Source organism: Brassica napus, chromosome A5 (assembly GCF_020379485.1).
Source record: "Brassica napus cultivar Da-Ae chromosome A5, Da-Ae, whole genome shotgun sequence".
Classification (NCBI taxonomy): domain Eukaryota; kingdom Viridiplantae; phylum Streptophyta; class Magnoliopsida; order Brassicales; family Brassicaceae; genus Brassica; species Brassica napus.
Genome location: NC_063438.1, coordinates 28,094,577 through 28,109,186, shown reverse-complemented (window position 1 = coordinate 28,109,186; position 14,610 = coordinate 28,094,577). Strand labels below are relative to the sequence as shown.

The 14,610-nt window shown below is 36.7% G+C and overlaps 4 protein-coding genes across 7 annotated transcripts; all 4 read left to right on the top strand.

Moving 5' to 3' along the window:
* Positions 1 to 691: 691 nt before the first annotated feature.
* LOC106453078 (serine/threonine-protein kinase WNK1) lies at positions 692 to 3,985 on the top strand. Its single transcript, XM_013895310.3, has 6 exons — positions 692 to 1,193; positions 1,280 to 1,317; positions 1,511 to 1,738; positions 1,806 to 2,184; positions 2,253 to 2,721; positions 3,008 to 3,985. Exons 1-6 carry the CDS (start codon positions 1,116 to 1,118, stop codon positions 3,844 to 3,846), a joined length of 2,031 nt encoding a protein of 676 aa, XP_013750764.2. The 5' UTR covers positions 692 to 1,115; the 3' UTR covers positions 3,847 to 3,985.
* A 2,630-nt stretch (positions 3,986 to 6,615) lies between these two features.
* LOC106453077 (40S ribosomal protein S24-1) lies at positions 6,616 to 8,098 on the top strand. Its single transcript, XM_013895309.3, has 5 exons — positions 6,616 to 6,831; positions 7,258 to 7,299; positions 7,389 to 7,559; positions 7,760 to 7,846; positions 7,936 to 8,098. The coding sequence occupies exons 1-5, from the start codon at positions 6,760 to 6,762 to the stop codon at positions 7,963 to 7,965; spliced, it is 402 nt and encodes a 133-aa protein (XP_013750763.1). The 5' UTR covers positions 6,616 to 6,759; the 3' UTR covers positions 7,966 to 8,098.
* A 627-nt stretch (positions 8,099 to 8,725) lies between these two features.
* LOC106453076 (probable transcription factor At3g04930) lies at positions 8,726 to 10,743 on the top strand. The gene has a single exon (XM_013895308.3). The coding sequence runs from the start codon at positions 9,120 to 9,122 to the stop codon at positions 10,407 to 10,409; it is 1,290 nt and encodes a 429-aa protein (XP_013750762.2). The 5' UTR covers positions 8,726 to 9,119; the 3' UTR covers positions 10,410 to 10,743.
* Positions 10,744 to 10,975: 232 nt separating this feature from the next.
* On the top strand, positions 10,976 to 13,553 carry LOC106453075 (bifunctional L-3-cyanoalanine synthase/cysteine synthase D1). Of its 4 annotated transcripts, none has more exons than XR_007339604.1 (11): positions 10,976 to 11,124; positions 11,389 to 11,443; positions 11,579 to 11,688; positions 11,857 to 11,914; positions 12,003 to 12,266; positions 12,338 to 12,475; positions 12,545 to 12,699; positions 12,805 to 12,884; positions 12,964 to 13,023; positions 13,111 to 13,191; positions 13,300 to 13,553. XR_007339604.1 is itself a non-coding variant. In XM_048780209.1 (11 exons), exons 1-11 carry the CDS (start codon positions 10,988 to 10,990, stop codon positions 13,387 to 13,389), a joined length of 1,125 nt encoding a protein of 374 aa, XP_048636166.1. In that variant the 5' UTR covers positions 10,976 to 10,987; the 3' UTR covers positions 13,390 to 13,553. The 4 variants fall into 4 exon arrangements, 3 of the variants coding, with proteins under 3 accessions (XP_048636166.1, XP_048636168.1, XP_048636167.1); XM_048780209.1 differs by having other exon boundaries at positions 12,545 to 12,596; XM_048780211.1 differs by having other exon boundaries at positions 11,085 to 11,178; positions 12,545 to 12,596.
* Positions 13,554 to 14,610: the final 1,057 nt, after the last annotated feature.

The window sequence follows — 14,610 nt, the reverse complement described above, 5'->3', positions numbered from 1 at the left end:
TCAGAACTTAGAACTACTGCATGTGAAGTAAGGGATACTTAAAGTATAATAAGATGGATGGTGGTTCAAATATAAGACGTTACATTTCTTAAAAGGGAATCCGATTCAAAACTGACACAAACACTCATCAGCGTGCTGAAAAATCTTAAAATTTTCGTAAAATATAAGCGTTACATAAACCTAAAATAATACATAAAACATGAATTAATTCATTAATTTCAGTTGCTTTCGAATTAAGCACGCAAAACAAGTTAGCAAAAACAATATAGAACTAATTCACTTGATATACTATACGGTCAAAGATTCGTAATGCATTATGGATACCATTCCCCCACCACCGAACGTTGTAATCATACAAAAACTAACATTTCAATTATATTTAATAACTATAGTTGAAAATGATGACATATAAATACAATTTCAATCTGTATAGTGGGAATATATATATAGCAATTTTCTTTTGGTCGTAGATAAAAATTTAAACTCAGCTAGATTTAACTTTACAAAAAGTAAGTAAAATACCCATAATTAATTTTAAAAATGATTAGCTAGATTTCGTTCCTACGTAGTACAAGTGACCGTATAAACCGTTGCTAGTTACTACTGTTGAGACTTCTATAAACAGTTGACAAAAGTTAAAAAAAAAAAAGACTTCTACAACAACAACAACAAAAGAAAATGTTGATATTTTGTATTAGTTTAACCCCCTTTGGACCACCGTTCCCGCAAGAAACGCACACACCGTCTTTTGTCTTTCTTTCACGAGGTGCTCGTATTCCTCTGTAATAACCCACCAAAAGAAAAAGAAAAAATTAAAATAAACTTCCATTGAACTCTTGAAGAAAGCTTGGCCTGTCTGTCTTCTAAGCTCAAATCCCTTTCTCTCACTATAGAGTATTTATTGTAATAATGAGAGTAAATACAGAAACTGTTCTTATCTACATGAGTTTTATCTTCTCTCTGTTCAACTCTTTCTGTCAGAAGAACAAGATGACTATGACCAAATTTCTATAAGAATAAACTCAAACCCACCCATATATATTATTGGTAGATCTATTCATTTATAAACTTTTGGAATTTTTCTTCTTCTTCTTTCTGATTGGGAGATAAGAGAGATGAACAATCTGGTGAGTTATCTTGAGCCAGATTACTCTGAGTTTGTTGAAGTTGATCCTACTGGAAGATATGGAAGAGTAAGCTTTTCCCTCTCAATCAACCAAATCTCACTTAGTTTTATTTCTATCTTTGTTGTTGACTTTAATGTTATTATTGTTTGCAGTATAATGAAGTTCTGGGTAAAGGAGCTTCAAAGACTGTGTAAGTTAATCACATCTCTTCTTTCTTTTTCTTTTCTTGATCTGGTGATGTATTTAACCCTATGATGTTCTTCATAGGTCAAACAAATTAAAGAGATCCATCCACAAAAAGAAACTTTCCTATTGTGGAAAATAGCTTAATTTGATCAATACACACATTAAATGTTGTTTTCTCTTCTTTTGATTATTTGTAGTTACAGAGCATTTGATGAATATGAAGGCATCGAAGTAGCATGGAACCAAGTCAAGCTCTACGACTTCTTACAAAGCCCTGAAGATCTCGAGAGGCTTTACTGTGAGATCCATCTCCTCAAGACCCTTAAACACAAAAACATCATGAAGTTCTACACCTCTTGGGTCGATACCTCTAACAGAAACATCAATTTCGTCACTGAGTTGTTCACTTCCGGCACCTTAAGACAGTAAGCTTCTTCTCCTCTCTCTCTTTCTCTCTTTGTTCTTTGACTCTTACACGGTAATGGATCTCAGGTATAGACTGAGGCATAAGAGAGTGAACATAAGAGCGGTGAAGCATTGGTGCAGACAAATCTTGAGAGGGTTACATTATCTACACAACCACGACCCTCCTATAATCCACAGAGATCTCAAATGTGACAACATTTTCGTTAACGGCAATCAAGGCGAGGTCAAGATTGGTGATCTTGGCCTCGCCGCCATTTTAAGAAAGTCCCACGCTGCTCACTGCGTCGGTACACCTGAGTTCATGGCTCCTGAAGTCTACGAAGAAGCGTATAACGAACTGGTTGATATATACTCCTTTGGTATGTGCATTCTAGAAATGGTAACGTTTGATTACCCTTACAGCGAATGCACACACCCTGCTCAGATCTACAAGAAAGTTATGTCGGTGAGTGAGACTTTCCAAACAAAGCTTTCATCTCTATCTATTTGTAGCTAAAAAATGTTCGGTTTCAGGGAAAGAAGCCAGATGCATTGTACATGGTGAAAGACCCTGAGGTTAAATACTTCATTGAGAAATGCTTGGCTACTGTTTCTCTTAGAGTCTCTGCTCATGAGTTGCTAGATGATCCTTTCTTTCGAATAGACGACGGTGAGTTTGATTTGAGATCAGTTGATGTGGATTATCCGGTGATGCCGCCACTAGTTAGGCAGCCTCATCATCATCTTGCTGACTACTACAACTACCCGTTGAATAGTAGCTCTTTGAATCGTCAGTATTCAAATGGTTACCATGAGTATCAAAACAGGTGGGCTTATAATCCAGGTGAGACAGAGGAGACTCATGGAATTGAGCTCTTTGAGTGTAGAAATGAAAATGATCAAGAAGAAGACAAGAGCTCTGGTAATGTTGATATAAGTATTAAAGGGAAGAGAAGAGATGATGGTGGCTTGTTCTTGCGTCTTCGGATCACCGACAAAGAAGGTAACAACAGTCACTTTAATTGTTCTCAATTGGTCCGTCCATCGTGGACCATTATTTTTTGGATTATAACTAGTCCGTCTACAATGGATAATAGTCTCTTTTAGATTTAGATATTTTTTTGCTAAAACCGTAAAATTTTATTTTTCGCTAAAACAGTAAATTATATTTTTCTCTAAAATTGTATAATTACATTTTTCTAAAATTGTACAATTACGTTTTCTACTAAAATACTAGTAAAATACATTTTCTAACAAAACCGTTAAAGAAAAGGCGTTATTGTTTGCAGGGCGTGTCCGAAACATTTACTTCCCATTTGACATCGAGACAGACACGGCACTGAGCGTTGCAACGGAGATGGTAGCGGAGCTTGATATGGACGACCACGGAGTCACGAAGATAGCCAACATGATTGACGGCGAGATATCTAGGCTTGTACCTAGTTGGAGACCTGGTCCTGAGTTTGAAGAATCTCTTGCTGCTGCAGCTGCTGCAAATGCCAACATTTGCAGCAACTGTGTGTCGAACCGGACTTCAATGGGCTCGGTGATGGATTTCTTGAGGACCAATCCTGGAGCAAACGTTGCACAGTGTTGCAGAAACGGGTGCGGCGAGACTCATGGACGGTTTGAAGAGATTACGATAAGAGAAACCGAGGTTAGGCTTAGAGAGATATGGAAGCTGCAGCAACAGCAGGAGAGCCGAGAGCTTAGCTCGATAGATTCGGGGCAAAACCATTCAGAAGAGGAAGAGGAAGAAGTGTATGAGGATCCTGAAATAACGTTTTCTTGTGAAGCAAGTAACACGCTAAACCATCTAACCGGGTCTGGTTCGTTCTCGTTTTTACCGTCTCTATACTGTGATGAGGTAGAGAAAACAGAAGACCAGGTCCAACAAGAGTTCAGATGGCTTAAAGCTAAGTGTCAGATGGATATAAGAGAGATGCATGATGAACAGTTGAAGTCCATGTGGTCGGAAACAGGAGAAGAGGGTCTGAAAGATGGATTCTCCGGTTCGGTTTCGGGGTTGGGAAGAGGAGGAGATGAAGATAAGGTGTTTGGAGGAAGGTCAGTACCAAAGTGTCTGAAAAGGACAACTTCTCTTCCTGTTGATGCCATTGAAGCTTGATGTTTCTTCATGTATACATATTGTTCTGGTATACTTAAGAGATTCACTTCAATTCTTTTGTGGTTATTCTTACAATAATACCATTCGAGGATTTAGTTTGTTAATGCATGCAAATATGCAATAAGATTGTATTTATTTAGCTCGTTTCTAAGAATTACGGCTAAATTTCATATCTAGCAAGTTATTTATAAAAACTACTCCTAACTAACATAAATATGTTTGCAAAATATGCTAGCAAGTTGTTTATAAAAACGTTTTAGCACTAACATAAATATTTTCTTGGAAACTCAATAATATTATTGTAATGATTTAATCTCTGAGCATTTTGTTTTCATTGTACTGTACCATTAAATGCATGTGGGGAGGAAGAAAACAGGTTGGATTCGAATTAATGACAAAACAATAATGGAAGCGAACTATTGAGCAATGTAATAAACATACTAAATTTAGTAACTACTTTTCGTTATGAAAACCATCCCACAAAATTAATCTGTGTTTATAATTTTCATAAGACGTTCGGATAATGTAAAGTGAAATCAGTGGGCAAAATAGTAAACTACAGGTGCAAACCCACAGCAGCACATGGCCATGTTCTAGTGCCGACCAATCTACTAGAAATGTGGGTTCATCCACATGCGTTGGTATTTATTTTTTATATATAACATGATTTGTTTTTCGTTCGTCTGTATGACTGTCGTGTAATATAAATGTTCAATAATACTTTTATTGTCCATATCTACACTAGAAAACGATCCTCCAAATTAAGTTCTACGTCTGGTTTGAACTTTCAATAGTAACTCACAAGCTCTATGACAAAAATATTATAATCCATCAATTTTTGTAGATATTCTGTATATACAAACAACATTAAAATGGAAAATAGTAACACTACACGCATCAATTATTATTATTATTTTAAAACTACGCGCATAATTAATTAGTTTACAACCGCATATGACACTCATGTGGTAAGCTACATACTATAACTGCCCTTCTACTAAAAATATGAAGGTCATCAGAGCATATCTTGCAGATCTAAGATATAGGTAGACGATAAACTCTTCTATGATATGTTATGATATGTTAGGTGATCATTGTGATCGTTATGATTATTGTTCAATTATTTTACGTAAGTTGGTGGTTTCTTATGACTTTCTCATGCAATCACAAGATAAACAATTACCATTTCGTACTTTGAAGCGTAATCAGGAGACTAAGGTTCGTGCGGATTGACTTCGTCGGTTATTCTACCTGTTTTCGTGGTTGTTGATAAAAAAAAAAAACTTTTAGTACTGAAATTGTATTCAATTGTTAATTCTAATGTTTATTTTTTAATCTTTTTTTCCACTTTTTTTGGGGCTTAAACAACTTGTGCTTTTTCATTCTCATCAATGAAATATTTATCTTTTAGTAAAAAAAACAATTACCATTTCGATATAAAGCTCATAGTTAGCTGACTTAGCTCTTGAGTAAAGAATAATAATATTTTCAATATATAAGTCATTTTTCTTACTAATTTAAGAAAATGACAAATCCTATAATACGTAGGTAAGATTACGAGTGAATGTAAATTCGTTAGAATTTTTTTTTGCTTTTTTTTTTGTCAATATATAAGTTCTTTTTCTTACTAATTTAAGAAAATGACGAATCCTATAATATTTAGATAAAATTACGAGTGGATATGCATTCGTTAGAAAAAAATTATGCATTTTTTTTGACAAAAAAAAGCATTAGTATCGTATGTATCTATTTAAGAAATATTTCCACATATGGTATTTTAGTTTAAGATATTGTAAGATTTTAATTAATTTCTTTTTTTCAAGATTTTGATTAAGTTACTTAGATCAACAAGAAAGGACGACTAAACGACCCTAAGCCACAATGTGTTTTACGACAAACATGTATCAAACATGAAAATGATGCCTTGTCCAAATTCAGAGTCTGAAATTTACGTTAAACGGTTTATAAAATTCAATGGGGGAAACAAAAGACAATGAAAAATGGTAGGGACATGATATGAAGAATTGAATTAGGTTGACCCTATCAATTGAAGATAGTAATAATTGATCTTAAAAGGAGCCTTACAAAATCTTAAATTATCGTGTTTATTGATGGCATGTGGTATTGAATATGTACAGATCAAACGTACCCTTTTCGTACCCAACCCACTTCAGTGCCAACCATTCGTCTCGTATCTTCCTCCTCCACTAACGTGTCGGTCCTTCAAAAGCTTTGGTCGATATATCTTTTTGCGGTGGAATGCCAACTCATCTGATCATTCGTGTGTGTGGCTAATAAGTCCAACAAAATTATTTATTAGTTCTTATCTTAATAAATAGTTAATTACTCTTCTTTACCACGTGTTTTTAAAGTAGTCAATGAATAAATGATTAATTTAGTTTTAAAATTGTCAAATTAGTTAACTAAATCCAAACTAAGCAAAAAAAAAAAAACAGATTCATGTTACTCAATTTCTTTCAACTTAACTAATTTATTTCATGAATGAGCTTCAGACTCTGCATATATAATATTTTTATTTTATTTTACTGATTTCAATAACTTATATATAAAATAGACCAGGCTGACCAAAAACAAAATTAAAATAAATTAGGCTATACACAGTTAAGAACTCAAGCCCCACTGGACTCTTCTTTTACTTCCAAGTTTTGTTTTATAGATCAAACCTCAATAAAATTTCAAAACCGGGTTAAGATTTAGTAAGCCCAATAAGGTTAAAGCCCATTAAATGTCCGAAAGAAAAAAACCCTAATCAAAGACCTTTACTATAAAAACGCTACATCTTGCTTTGCGCGTCTCTTTCTTTTCACCCGAGCCGACGAACGAACGAACGAACGAACGAACTCAAAGCTTTTGCAGACAGATCTTCGTTTGATCACCGGCGCAATCGCAACAATGGCGGAGAAGGCAGTCACGATCCGAACCCGTAAATTCATGACCAACAGACTTCTCTCAAGGAAGCAGTTCGTGAGTTTCTTAGCTCATTTTCAATCTCTCTAATCATGCTAATCAGTGCCTTGTGCATTTTTTGGTTTTTATCGGATTAAAGTTATAACTTAATGCAATGAGAGTGTTTATTGTCTTTGGTTATTGATTGCTAGAATAGTATGATTATTGATAACGGGGGAATTAAGAAGAGTGTGAGCTTCTTCATCGGTTCCGTGTCGGGTCTGTATTAGTCGGTTAGGGTAGATCCGGTTAACCCCGGTTTAGGTTTATGCTTGTACTGGTTTCCTTTCTATTATAATAATGATAATAAATTAAAAAAAAAGAAGAAGAGTGTGAGCTGATAGTTTCTGAATCTGAGTAACTTAATGCAATAGATTAGTCTTGAAACTCATATAAGGTTGTTGGATCAGTTAGTAAGAAAAATGGTTGGGTTTGTGGATGTAGGTTATTGATGTTCTTCACCCTGGAAGAGCCAATGTTTCAAAGGTATGATCTTTACCATTTCAAAGACTAGTCTGTTAAAGTGGTTTTGAAATTGGTGAAATTCGTTTTTGATTTTTTTTTTAATTTTAAAGGCTGAGCTGAAGGAGAAGCTAGCAAGGATGTACGAGGTCAAGGACCCAAATGCCATCTTTGTTTTCAAATTCAGAACCCACTTTGGAGGTGGTAAATCTTCAGGGTTTGGTTTGATCTATGACAATGTCGAGAGCGCTAAGAAGTTCGAACCCAAGTACAGACTTATCAGGGTAAGTAAATGCTCTTTCCTCTCTTCATTTATTTCCATTATATATCGATGTATTGAAACGTCTGATCTCATGCTATTTAGTCTAGAATTAGTCACTAGCTAGATACTAATACTATCAGTACTCTTGATCATTAGAGTTAGTCTCTCTCTGCCTTCTTCTGAAAACTTGTGAGATGATATGTTTCAATATGTGATTTGTAGAATGGTCTTGACACCAAGATCGAGAAATCAAGGAAACAAATTAAGGAAAGGAAGAACCGCGCCAAGAAGATCCGTGGTGTTAAGAAGGTGAGACCTACTGTTACTAGTAATCTTTACACACAAGTGTTATACACTAAGATTCTGTTTTCTCATATTTCTTTGCTTTTACATCGCAGACCAAGGCTGGGGATCCCAAGAAGAAGTGAGAGATCACAAGACAGCATCAACCATTTTCTGTTTTTCGTAATCAACTTTTATGTTATCTTAAAGTTCTTTGTTTGTTGTTAGATATTTTCTGCAACTTGACATTTAAACTTACTCGGAAGGTTTTGTTCAATACTAGCTCTTCTCACCGTTTCCAGTTTCAACTAGTGGTGAAACAAAAACTAAACCGACTTAAACCAGAATTCATTAATCCAATTCTCAAACGTGTAACCTAATGTTATCAGATGTATGTACCTAAACCCGATTCCGACGTACTCATACTTTTGGCTATTCGATATTCTTTCCGTTTAAAAAAATTTCGTTTCAAAATAAGTGTCGTTTTAGAGTTTTAGTGCAAAATTTACTAATAAATTTTTTTATTTTATTTTTTTTTATTATTTAAAATATAGTTAAGTGTATAAGTAATTGTGTTTTTATTTTGGAAATATACAAAATCATACGTTTTTTCTGTGTATAACGTAGAACGATAATTAAAATTAAGCAGATGTGCCTACTCTCATACTTTTGGCGATTTGATAGTTGTTAAAAGTGATTTTCACACATTTCTATTGAATGAAGAATATAGGCATTTGCTTTTAAGTTTCCGAGACTATGAAAAAGAGAGAGAACGTTAAATAAACTTCTCTTTTTATGACATAGAACCTACCACATAGCCAGTCATGCACCCAATTACAAATGCTTTTTAATTTTGTAAAACGAAAAGATAATTAGTTACGGTTTACATTGGGCTTGTGTGTGTTTTTGTCTAAATAAGTACACATGGGATCTACCACGGAGTCACGTTTACCTAACGCTCTTTCTTAGGACTTTTCGTTGGGACCGAGAGACGTCAGGACACAACAGACCGCAATAATACGCAAGTGCGTGTAGGAGTGGGTGACCACTTGCTTGCCTATTCGTGAAAACGTTTCCAACCTACGAAACACCGAAACTACCCCTGGCTGGGCCGAAGAATCCCATGCCCCTACCCACCCAACCCAATCAACAAGCGCGTAACCAACCAAACCAATCCTCGTGAACCCACCTCTTCTCTCTCTCAACCGCATCTGGTTCCTTTGGCTCTTAACCTGTGATCGCGAGCTCAAGCTATAGCCCCAGATCTATTTTTATTCTCCGGTGATTTTTGCGTTTAATCATGACATCTGATCAACGCGACGTCGTTTTCTCCCTCGAATCACCGGATCTAGAAGAAGGAGCCGCTGGAGATGGAGGAGAGTCAGACACCGACGAGGATCTACGCGAAAACGATGACGTGGCGATTCCCGAAACAAACGAAGAACCTGAAGACGACGATCCGGAGGAGGAAGATCTAACGGCCGCCGTAACCGTCTCCGCCTCCTCAACAGACGCCGTAACCGTCGCGCTCCCAGCCGGATCCGCCGTCCCGGTCTCCGTGATCCCCGTCGACTCCTCCGACCCCAAATGGCACCGCGTGACGGAGATCGTCCACCACCAGAGACCACTCCCGCCGCCGACGCCGATCGACGACTCTCGCCGCCTCTTCCAGAGGCTCTGGACCGACGAGGACGAGATCGAGCTCCTCCGCGGGTTCCTCGACTACGTGGCGACGCACAGAGGAGGGAACAGCTCGCACCCGCCCGATACGGCGCCGTTTTACGAGATGATCAAGTCCAAGCTCCAGCTCGAGTTCAACAAGAACCAGCTCGTGGAGAAGCTGAGGCGGCTCAAGAAGAAGTACAGGAACGTGATGAGCAAGATTAGCTCTGGCAAGGAAGTGTTCTTCAAGAGCCCTCACGATCAGTCTACCTTCGAGATCTCGAGGAAGATTTGGAATCAGACTGGGAAGATCATTGGGTTTGAGGATAACAATGCGATGGATTTTGAGGAGACTAATACTAATGGTAACTACTTTAACAGCCCTGGTGGTTTGAATCCGAGTAATGTTGAGATTGATTCTGAGAACGGAGTTGAGAAGAGGCTGATGATGATGAGTAGTAGTAGCGGAGGATCAAGAAAACGATCAAGATCGAGAATAGGGAAGATTGAGGAAGACAACAAACCGGTCATCACTCCCTCTGAGGGGCAAACACCAAACGCAGCTAGCAATGTGAACCTCAACGAACCGGCGACGGCTGTAATCGGAGGAAACATTGGTGTTCTGATTGAGGAGACTGTGAAGAACTGCGTCTCTCCTGTGATCAAGGAGATGATGAACGGGACGACGAGTATGATGATGGCTGCAATGGGAGGTGGTGGTAATGGTCATGGCTTTGGCTCGTTTAGTCCCGTGTTTACACGGCCGTTAGGTTACGGTGTGGAAGGAGGGAACAAGGCGGTGAGTGATGAGCGGTGGAGGAAGCAACAGATTCTGGAGCTGGAAGTGTATTCGAGGAGATTAGAGCTGGTTCAAGAGCAGATTAGAGCTACATTGCATGAGTTAAAGACCATGCCGAGTGGTGTATGATGATGATGATGAAACAAGAAGAGGGAATAATAAGACAATAACCAGTTAGGTTGATATTTGATATGAGTTTAACCTTCTGGAGTGTGTGTGGTGAGTTATTATTAGTATGAGAGATTTTAATATTTTTCAAGTTATAAAATTTGCTTAAGGTATTATTATTGTGATGTTTCTCTAGGTTTGATTTTTGTTTTCTTCTTTAAATTATTTGTCAATAGGGATGAATCATAGTGGGGGTTTGTGTATAACCTTTGTATTAGATTTATAGTTTTCTCGTATAACCTTTGTTTCATCATGATGCAGTTACTGAAGTGTATTATTATTATTATATTTGACACATGACTTGAATCAATTACTTAAAAACTTTATTAAGAGAACACCTTGTTTCTCAAATTCTTTTGGGGTGAAACGCAATACGACAACTGACACCAGATAATCAGAAAAAAATCCAGATTTAAAGTAATAAATTGCTAGAATGCAGAAAATTAGTTATACACGTGAAGAGGTGGAAGGTTAGGTGTGGATTTCGTATGTTTAGCACGTGGTATTTGTTTGTTATGTACTTAGTGCTAAAAGTATATATGATGGGGTATAATACGCAATCGTTGCTCTACATTATAGACGGTAGTACTATCGCTCTCACTCTATCTTCCACCATTAACACCTCTCTCTCTATATCTATCTCTTTTGTGGACCAGTCTTTACTCTCTCCAGCTTGGTAAGTTCATTACGTTTCTTCTGAACTCTTCATCTGTTTTCTAAACATCTTCAGGTTCGATTTCAACTCAAGAACAAGAATTTGTTTGCTCTGCCTCATTCACTCATTTGTTTCATCCAATCGTTTTAGACACTGCTTTAACCATCAGTCATTGTCATGTTAAACTCCTAAATCTTGAGATTAGTTTGAGATTACATTGTTTTGCTGTGTAGTAGAGTCTCTTTGTGATCTCCAGTAACCAAATCTGGGAAGTTAATCTTGCAGGAATTACAAAGATCTTGATAGCATGGAGTACTCAATCAAGGATGACGTGACTCAAGTAAATCCATATCTTTCTAGTATTTATTTTTATTTTTTTTCTAATTAATTGTTACATTGGACTCAAAAACTTTGTCTTAAGTTTCTTTGTTCAAGTTATGTGCTTAGTTCCATGTATTTTGCATGCTGGTGACAGTTGATAGGTAACACTCCAATGGTGTACCTAAACAACATTGTAGATGGTTGCGTTGCACGTATCGCTGCTAAGCTTGAGATGATGCAGCCTTGCTCTAGTGTCAAGGACAGGTATATATATATATATATATATATATATATATATATATATATATATATATATATATATATATATATAACTTATCTTGTCTGCTCCAAAACATGCTTATGTTCTTTTTCTATTTTTTTGTTTTGTTTGCTCCAAATTTATTTAATTGAATGATATCTTCTGCTTGGTAGAATTGCTTATGGAATGATTAAAGATGCAGAAGACAAGGGACTCATTTCTCCCGGCAAGGTACAAACAATTAAAACAAATAATCTCATTAATATTAGAATCAAAATTCTTAGTTAAAAAATCTTTGTGATTTACTTACTACATTCAGAACATATTGATTGAGCCAACATCTGGTAACACCGGGATTGGTATAGCAATGGTCGGAGCAGCTAGAGGTTACAAAGTTGTGATTACAATGCCTGCATCAGTGAGCATTGAGAGAAGAATCGTACTTCTAGCATTAGGTGCAGAGCTTCACCTCACTGATCCAAGCAAAGGCGTTATAGGAGTCATTGTCAAAGCTGAAGAGATATTAAGCAAAACTCCAGATGGTTTCATGCTAGAGCAATTCAGAAACCCTTCAAACCCACAAGTATATATTTATGGACTCTCCTTTCACATTACTCTTTTTCATTTTGATTAAAATTTTTGGTTTCTCTGCAGTCTCATTATGACACCACTGGTCCAGAGATATGGAGAGACTCTGCAGAGAAAGTAGATATGTTGGTTGTTGGTGTTGGGACTGGTGGAACGATCTCTGGAGCAGGGAAGTTTCTCAAGGAGAAGAATAAAGACTTTAAGGTACAAAACTGATATATTACAGAACATTTGTTAGATACTAAGGCTTCTGAGCATTTATTTTATCAACAGGTTTATGGGGTGGAACCTGCAGAGAGTGCTGTACTCAGTGGAGGGCAACCTGGTGAGTTAGTCTCTTTTTAGCACTCAAGCTTACAACTCTTGTTCTTGAGCATTCAACTCTAATATTTAAATAAACAATCTTATTAATATTAGAAGGCAACCTGGTGAGTTAGTCTCTCTTTTTGGCACTCAAGCTTTTAAATATTTCTCTTGAGTCTAACACACATATTGTAATGAACATAACATTTCATTGGTTACACGGTTTGTAGGTCCACATGGGATCCAAGGTATTGGAGCTGGACTCATCCCAGACAACTTGGATTTTAGCGTTCTTGATGAAGTCATTCAAGTAATGTTGTAGCTAAAACTTTATCAGTATTTTTTTTGTGTGTCTGTTCTTGAACTCCATTAGCTATCTCCATTTTCAGGTGACAAGTGTGGAAGCAATTGAAACAGCCAAACTTCTTGCCCTGAAAGAAGGATTATTGGTATAATTAAATCTGTCGGTTTATTGATTCTCTTTTTGGTTTAAACCATAAAAACCAACGTTTATGATAAGTGTTATTGTCTGTCAGGTTGGAATATCATCCGGAGCTGCTGCGGCCGCTGCTATAAAAGTGGCAAAACGGCCAGAAAACGCTGGGAAGCTCATAGTTGTAAGTGAAACAGAGTTATAATAAACCAACCTTTTATCTTTAGACCGAAATCAAACCGGATTTTAAAATGAATAACTCGGTTATCTACTTATCTCGTCCGGTATGCAGGTGGTTTTCCCGAGTGGCGGGGAACGTTACTTATCGACTCCAATGTTCGACTCGATCAGATGTGAAGCAGAGAATTTGGCAATAGAATGAGAGAGACTTATCATCCACTACTACTACTACTACTTAATTCGGTTCGGTTATGTAATAAAGTATCAAGATACCGGTTTTCTCATTTTTGACAACACATAAGAAGTGTTGTTTGATTTGAAATGACGTAATATTGCTTCCAGAATAAATTAAGAAAATTCTAGACATGTTGATAAATTTCTACAAAGAACAAATAAACAAAATTAAAGCGAAATCCTCGCCGATTTGGTAAAGTTTAAAGTTTAAAGCAATCTAATTACTCTATACTAGTGTCCAAGAAACTAAACTTGTCAACGTGAGGTGGCAGAAAATGTTAGGGAATTAGTAACAATTAAAAAGTAGGCTGTAAGAAACATAACTAACACTACTATAGAAATGTAGTATTAAAGTATTCATCACGAGTTTCATGCGCTGTGTTAATTATATATAATTGTACGTGGCAATTATTGATGCATGCGTAGTGTACTTGATGATATATTCATATCATTCTCTTTTCCCTCCAAAATTTTCCAACTTGAATAATTTCTCCTCTTTACGTTTGATTTTCATCATAAGAACACCAATGCATGCTTTGCATTACTCGCTGAGATACATCATTTGCTACATCTTTTTAATTAGTTTGATACGCATGTTTTTCTGCTGTTCAAACCTGCGTTCTACTCTGGTTTACATTTTTTCCAGTTTGAGTTTTAAAAATGATACATTGTCTCGTTTTCACTCCACTGAATCGAATCTGAAGCAGTTTTAAAGCGGACACTGTCTTGTTGCTTACACAGTCGCTGATTTGTTCTTTAATTCTTGCAGGAACTTCAAAGACCCTTATTAGCATGGGGTGCTTTATCAAGGATGACGTGACTCAAGTACATCCGAGATCTTATGAACTTTTTTCCATCAGTTGTAACGGTCACGTTCTAAGTTTCTCTGTTCCCGTTTTGTACTTAGTTCCATGTGATTTGTTCTGTGCGTTATGTGACAGTTGATAGGTAACACTCCGATGGTGTACCTGAATAACATCGTAGATGGTTGTGTTGCTCGTATAGCCGCAAAGCTTGAGATGATGGAACGTTGCTCTAGTGTCCTTTAACTGATGGTCTACCTTCGGGGTTACGTTAGAATTTTATAGGTAAAGATCGCTGTTATTATGTAATTTCTCGTCAATGTGATCATATTAAAGTCTATGATCATAGTGTTGTATTAATGTATACTAAACTATATTTCAAGGTA

Excerpts from the sequence above, each read along its gene's own strand:
- LOC106453075 (XM_048780209.1), top strand. The coding sequence starts at position 10,988 with ATGATGGGGTATAATACGCAATCGTTGCTCTACATTATAGACGGTAGT. Across the intron at positions 12,885-12,963 it reads TTCTTGATGAAGTCATTCAA|GTGACAAGTGTGGAAGCAAT; the intron begins GTAATGTTGTAG and ends CTCCATTTTCAG. Across the intron at positions 13,024-13,110 it reads CCCTGAAAGAAGGATTATTG|GTTGGAATATCATCCGGAGC; the intron begins GTATAATTAAAT and ends ATTGTCTGTCAG.
- LOC106453077 (XM_013895309.3), top strand. The coding sequence starts at position 6,760 with ATGGCGGAGAAGGCAGTCACGATCCGAACCCGTAAATTCATGACCAAC. Across the intron at positions 7,560-7,759 it reads CCAAGTACAGACTTATCAGG|AATGGTCTTGACACCAAGAT; the intron begins GTAAGTAAATGC and ends TGTGATTTGTAG. Across the intron at positions 7,847-7,935 it reads AGATCCGTGGTGTTAAGAAG|ACCAAGGCTGGGGATCCCAA; the intron begins GTGAGACCTACT and ends TTTACATCGCAG.
- LOC106453078 (XM_013895310.3), top strand. The coding sequence starts at position 1,116 with ATGAACAATCTGGTGAGTTATCTTGAGCCAGATTACTCTGAGTTTGTT. Across the intron at positions 1,318-1,510 it reads AAAGGAGCTTCAAAGACTGT|TTACAGAGCATTTGATGAAT; the intron begins GTAAGTTAATCA and ends GATTATTTGTAG. Across the intron at positions 2,185-2,252 it reads TCTACAAGAAAGTTATGTCG|GGAAAGAAGCCAGATGCATT; the intron begins GTGAGTGAGACT and ends GTTCGGTTTCAG.
- LOC106453076 (XM_013895308.3), top strand. The coding sequence starts at position 9,120 with ATGACATCTGATCAACGCGACGTCGTTTTCTCCCTCGAATCACCGGAT.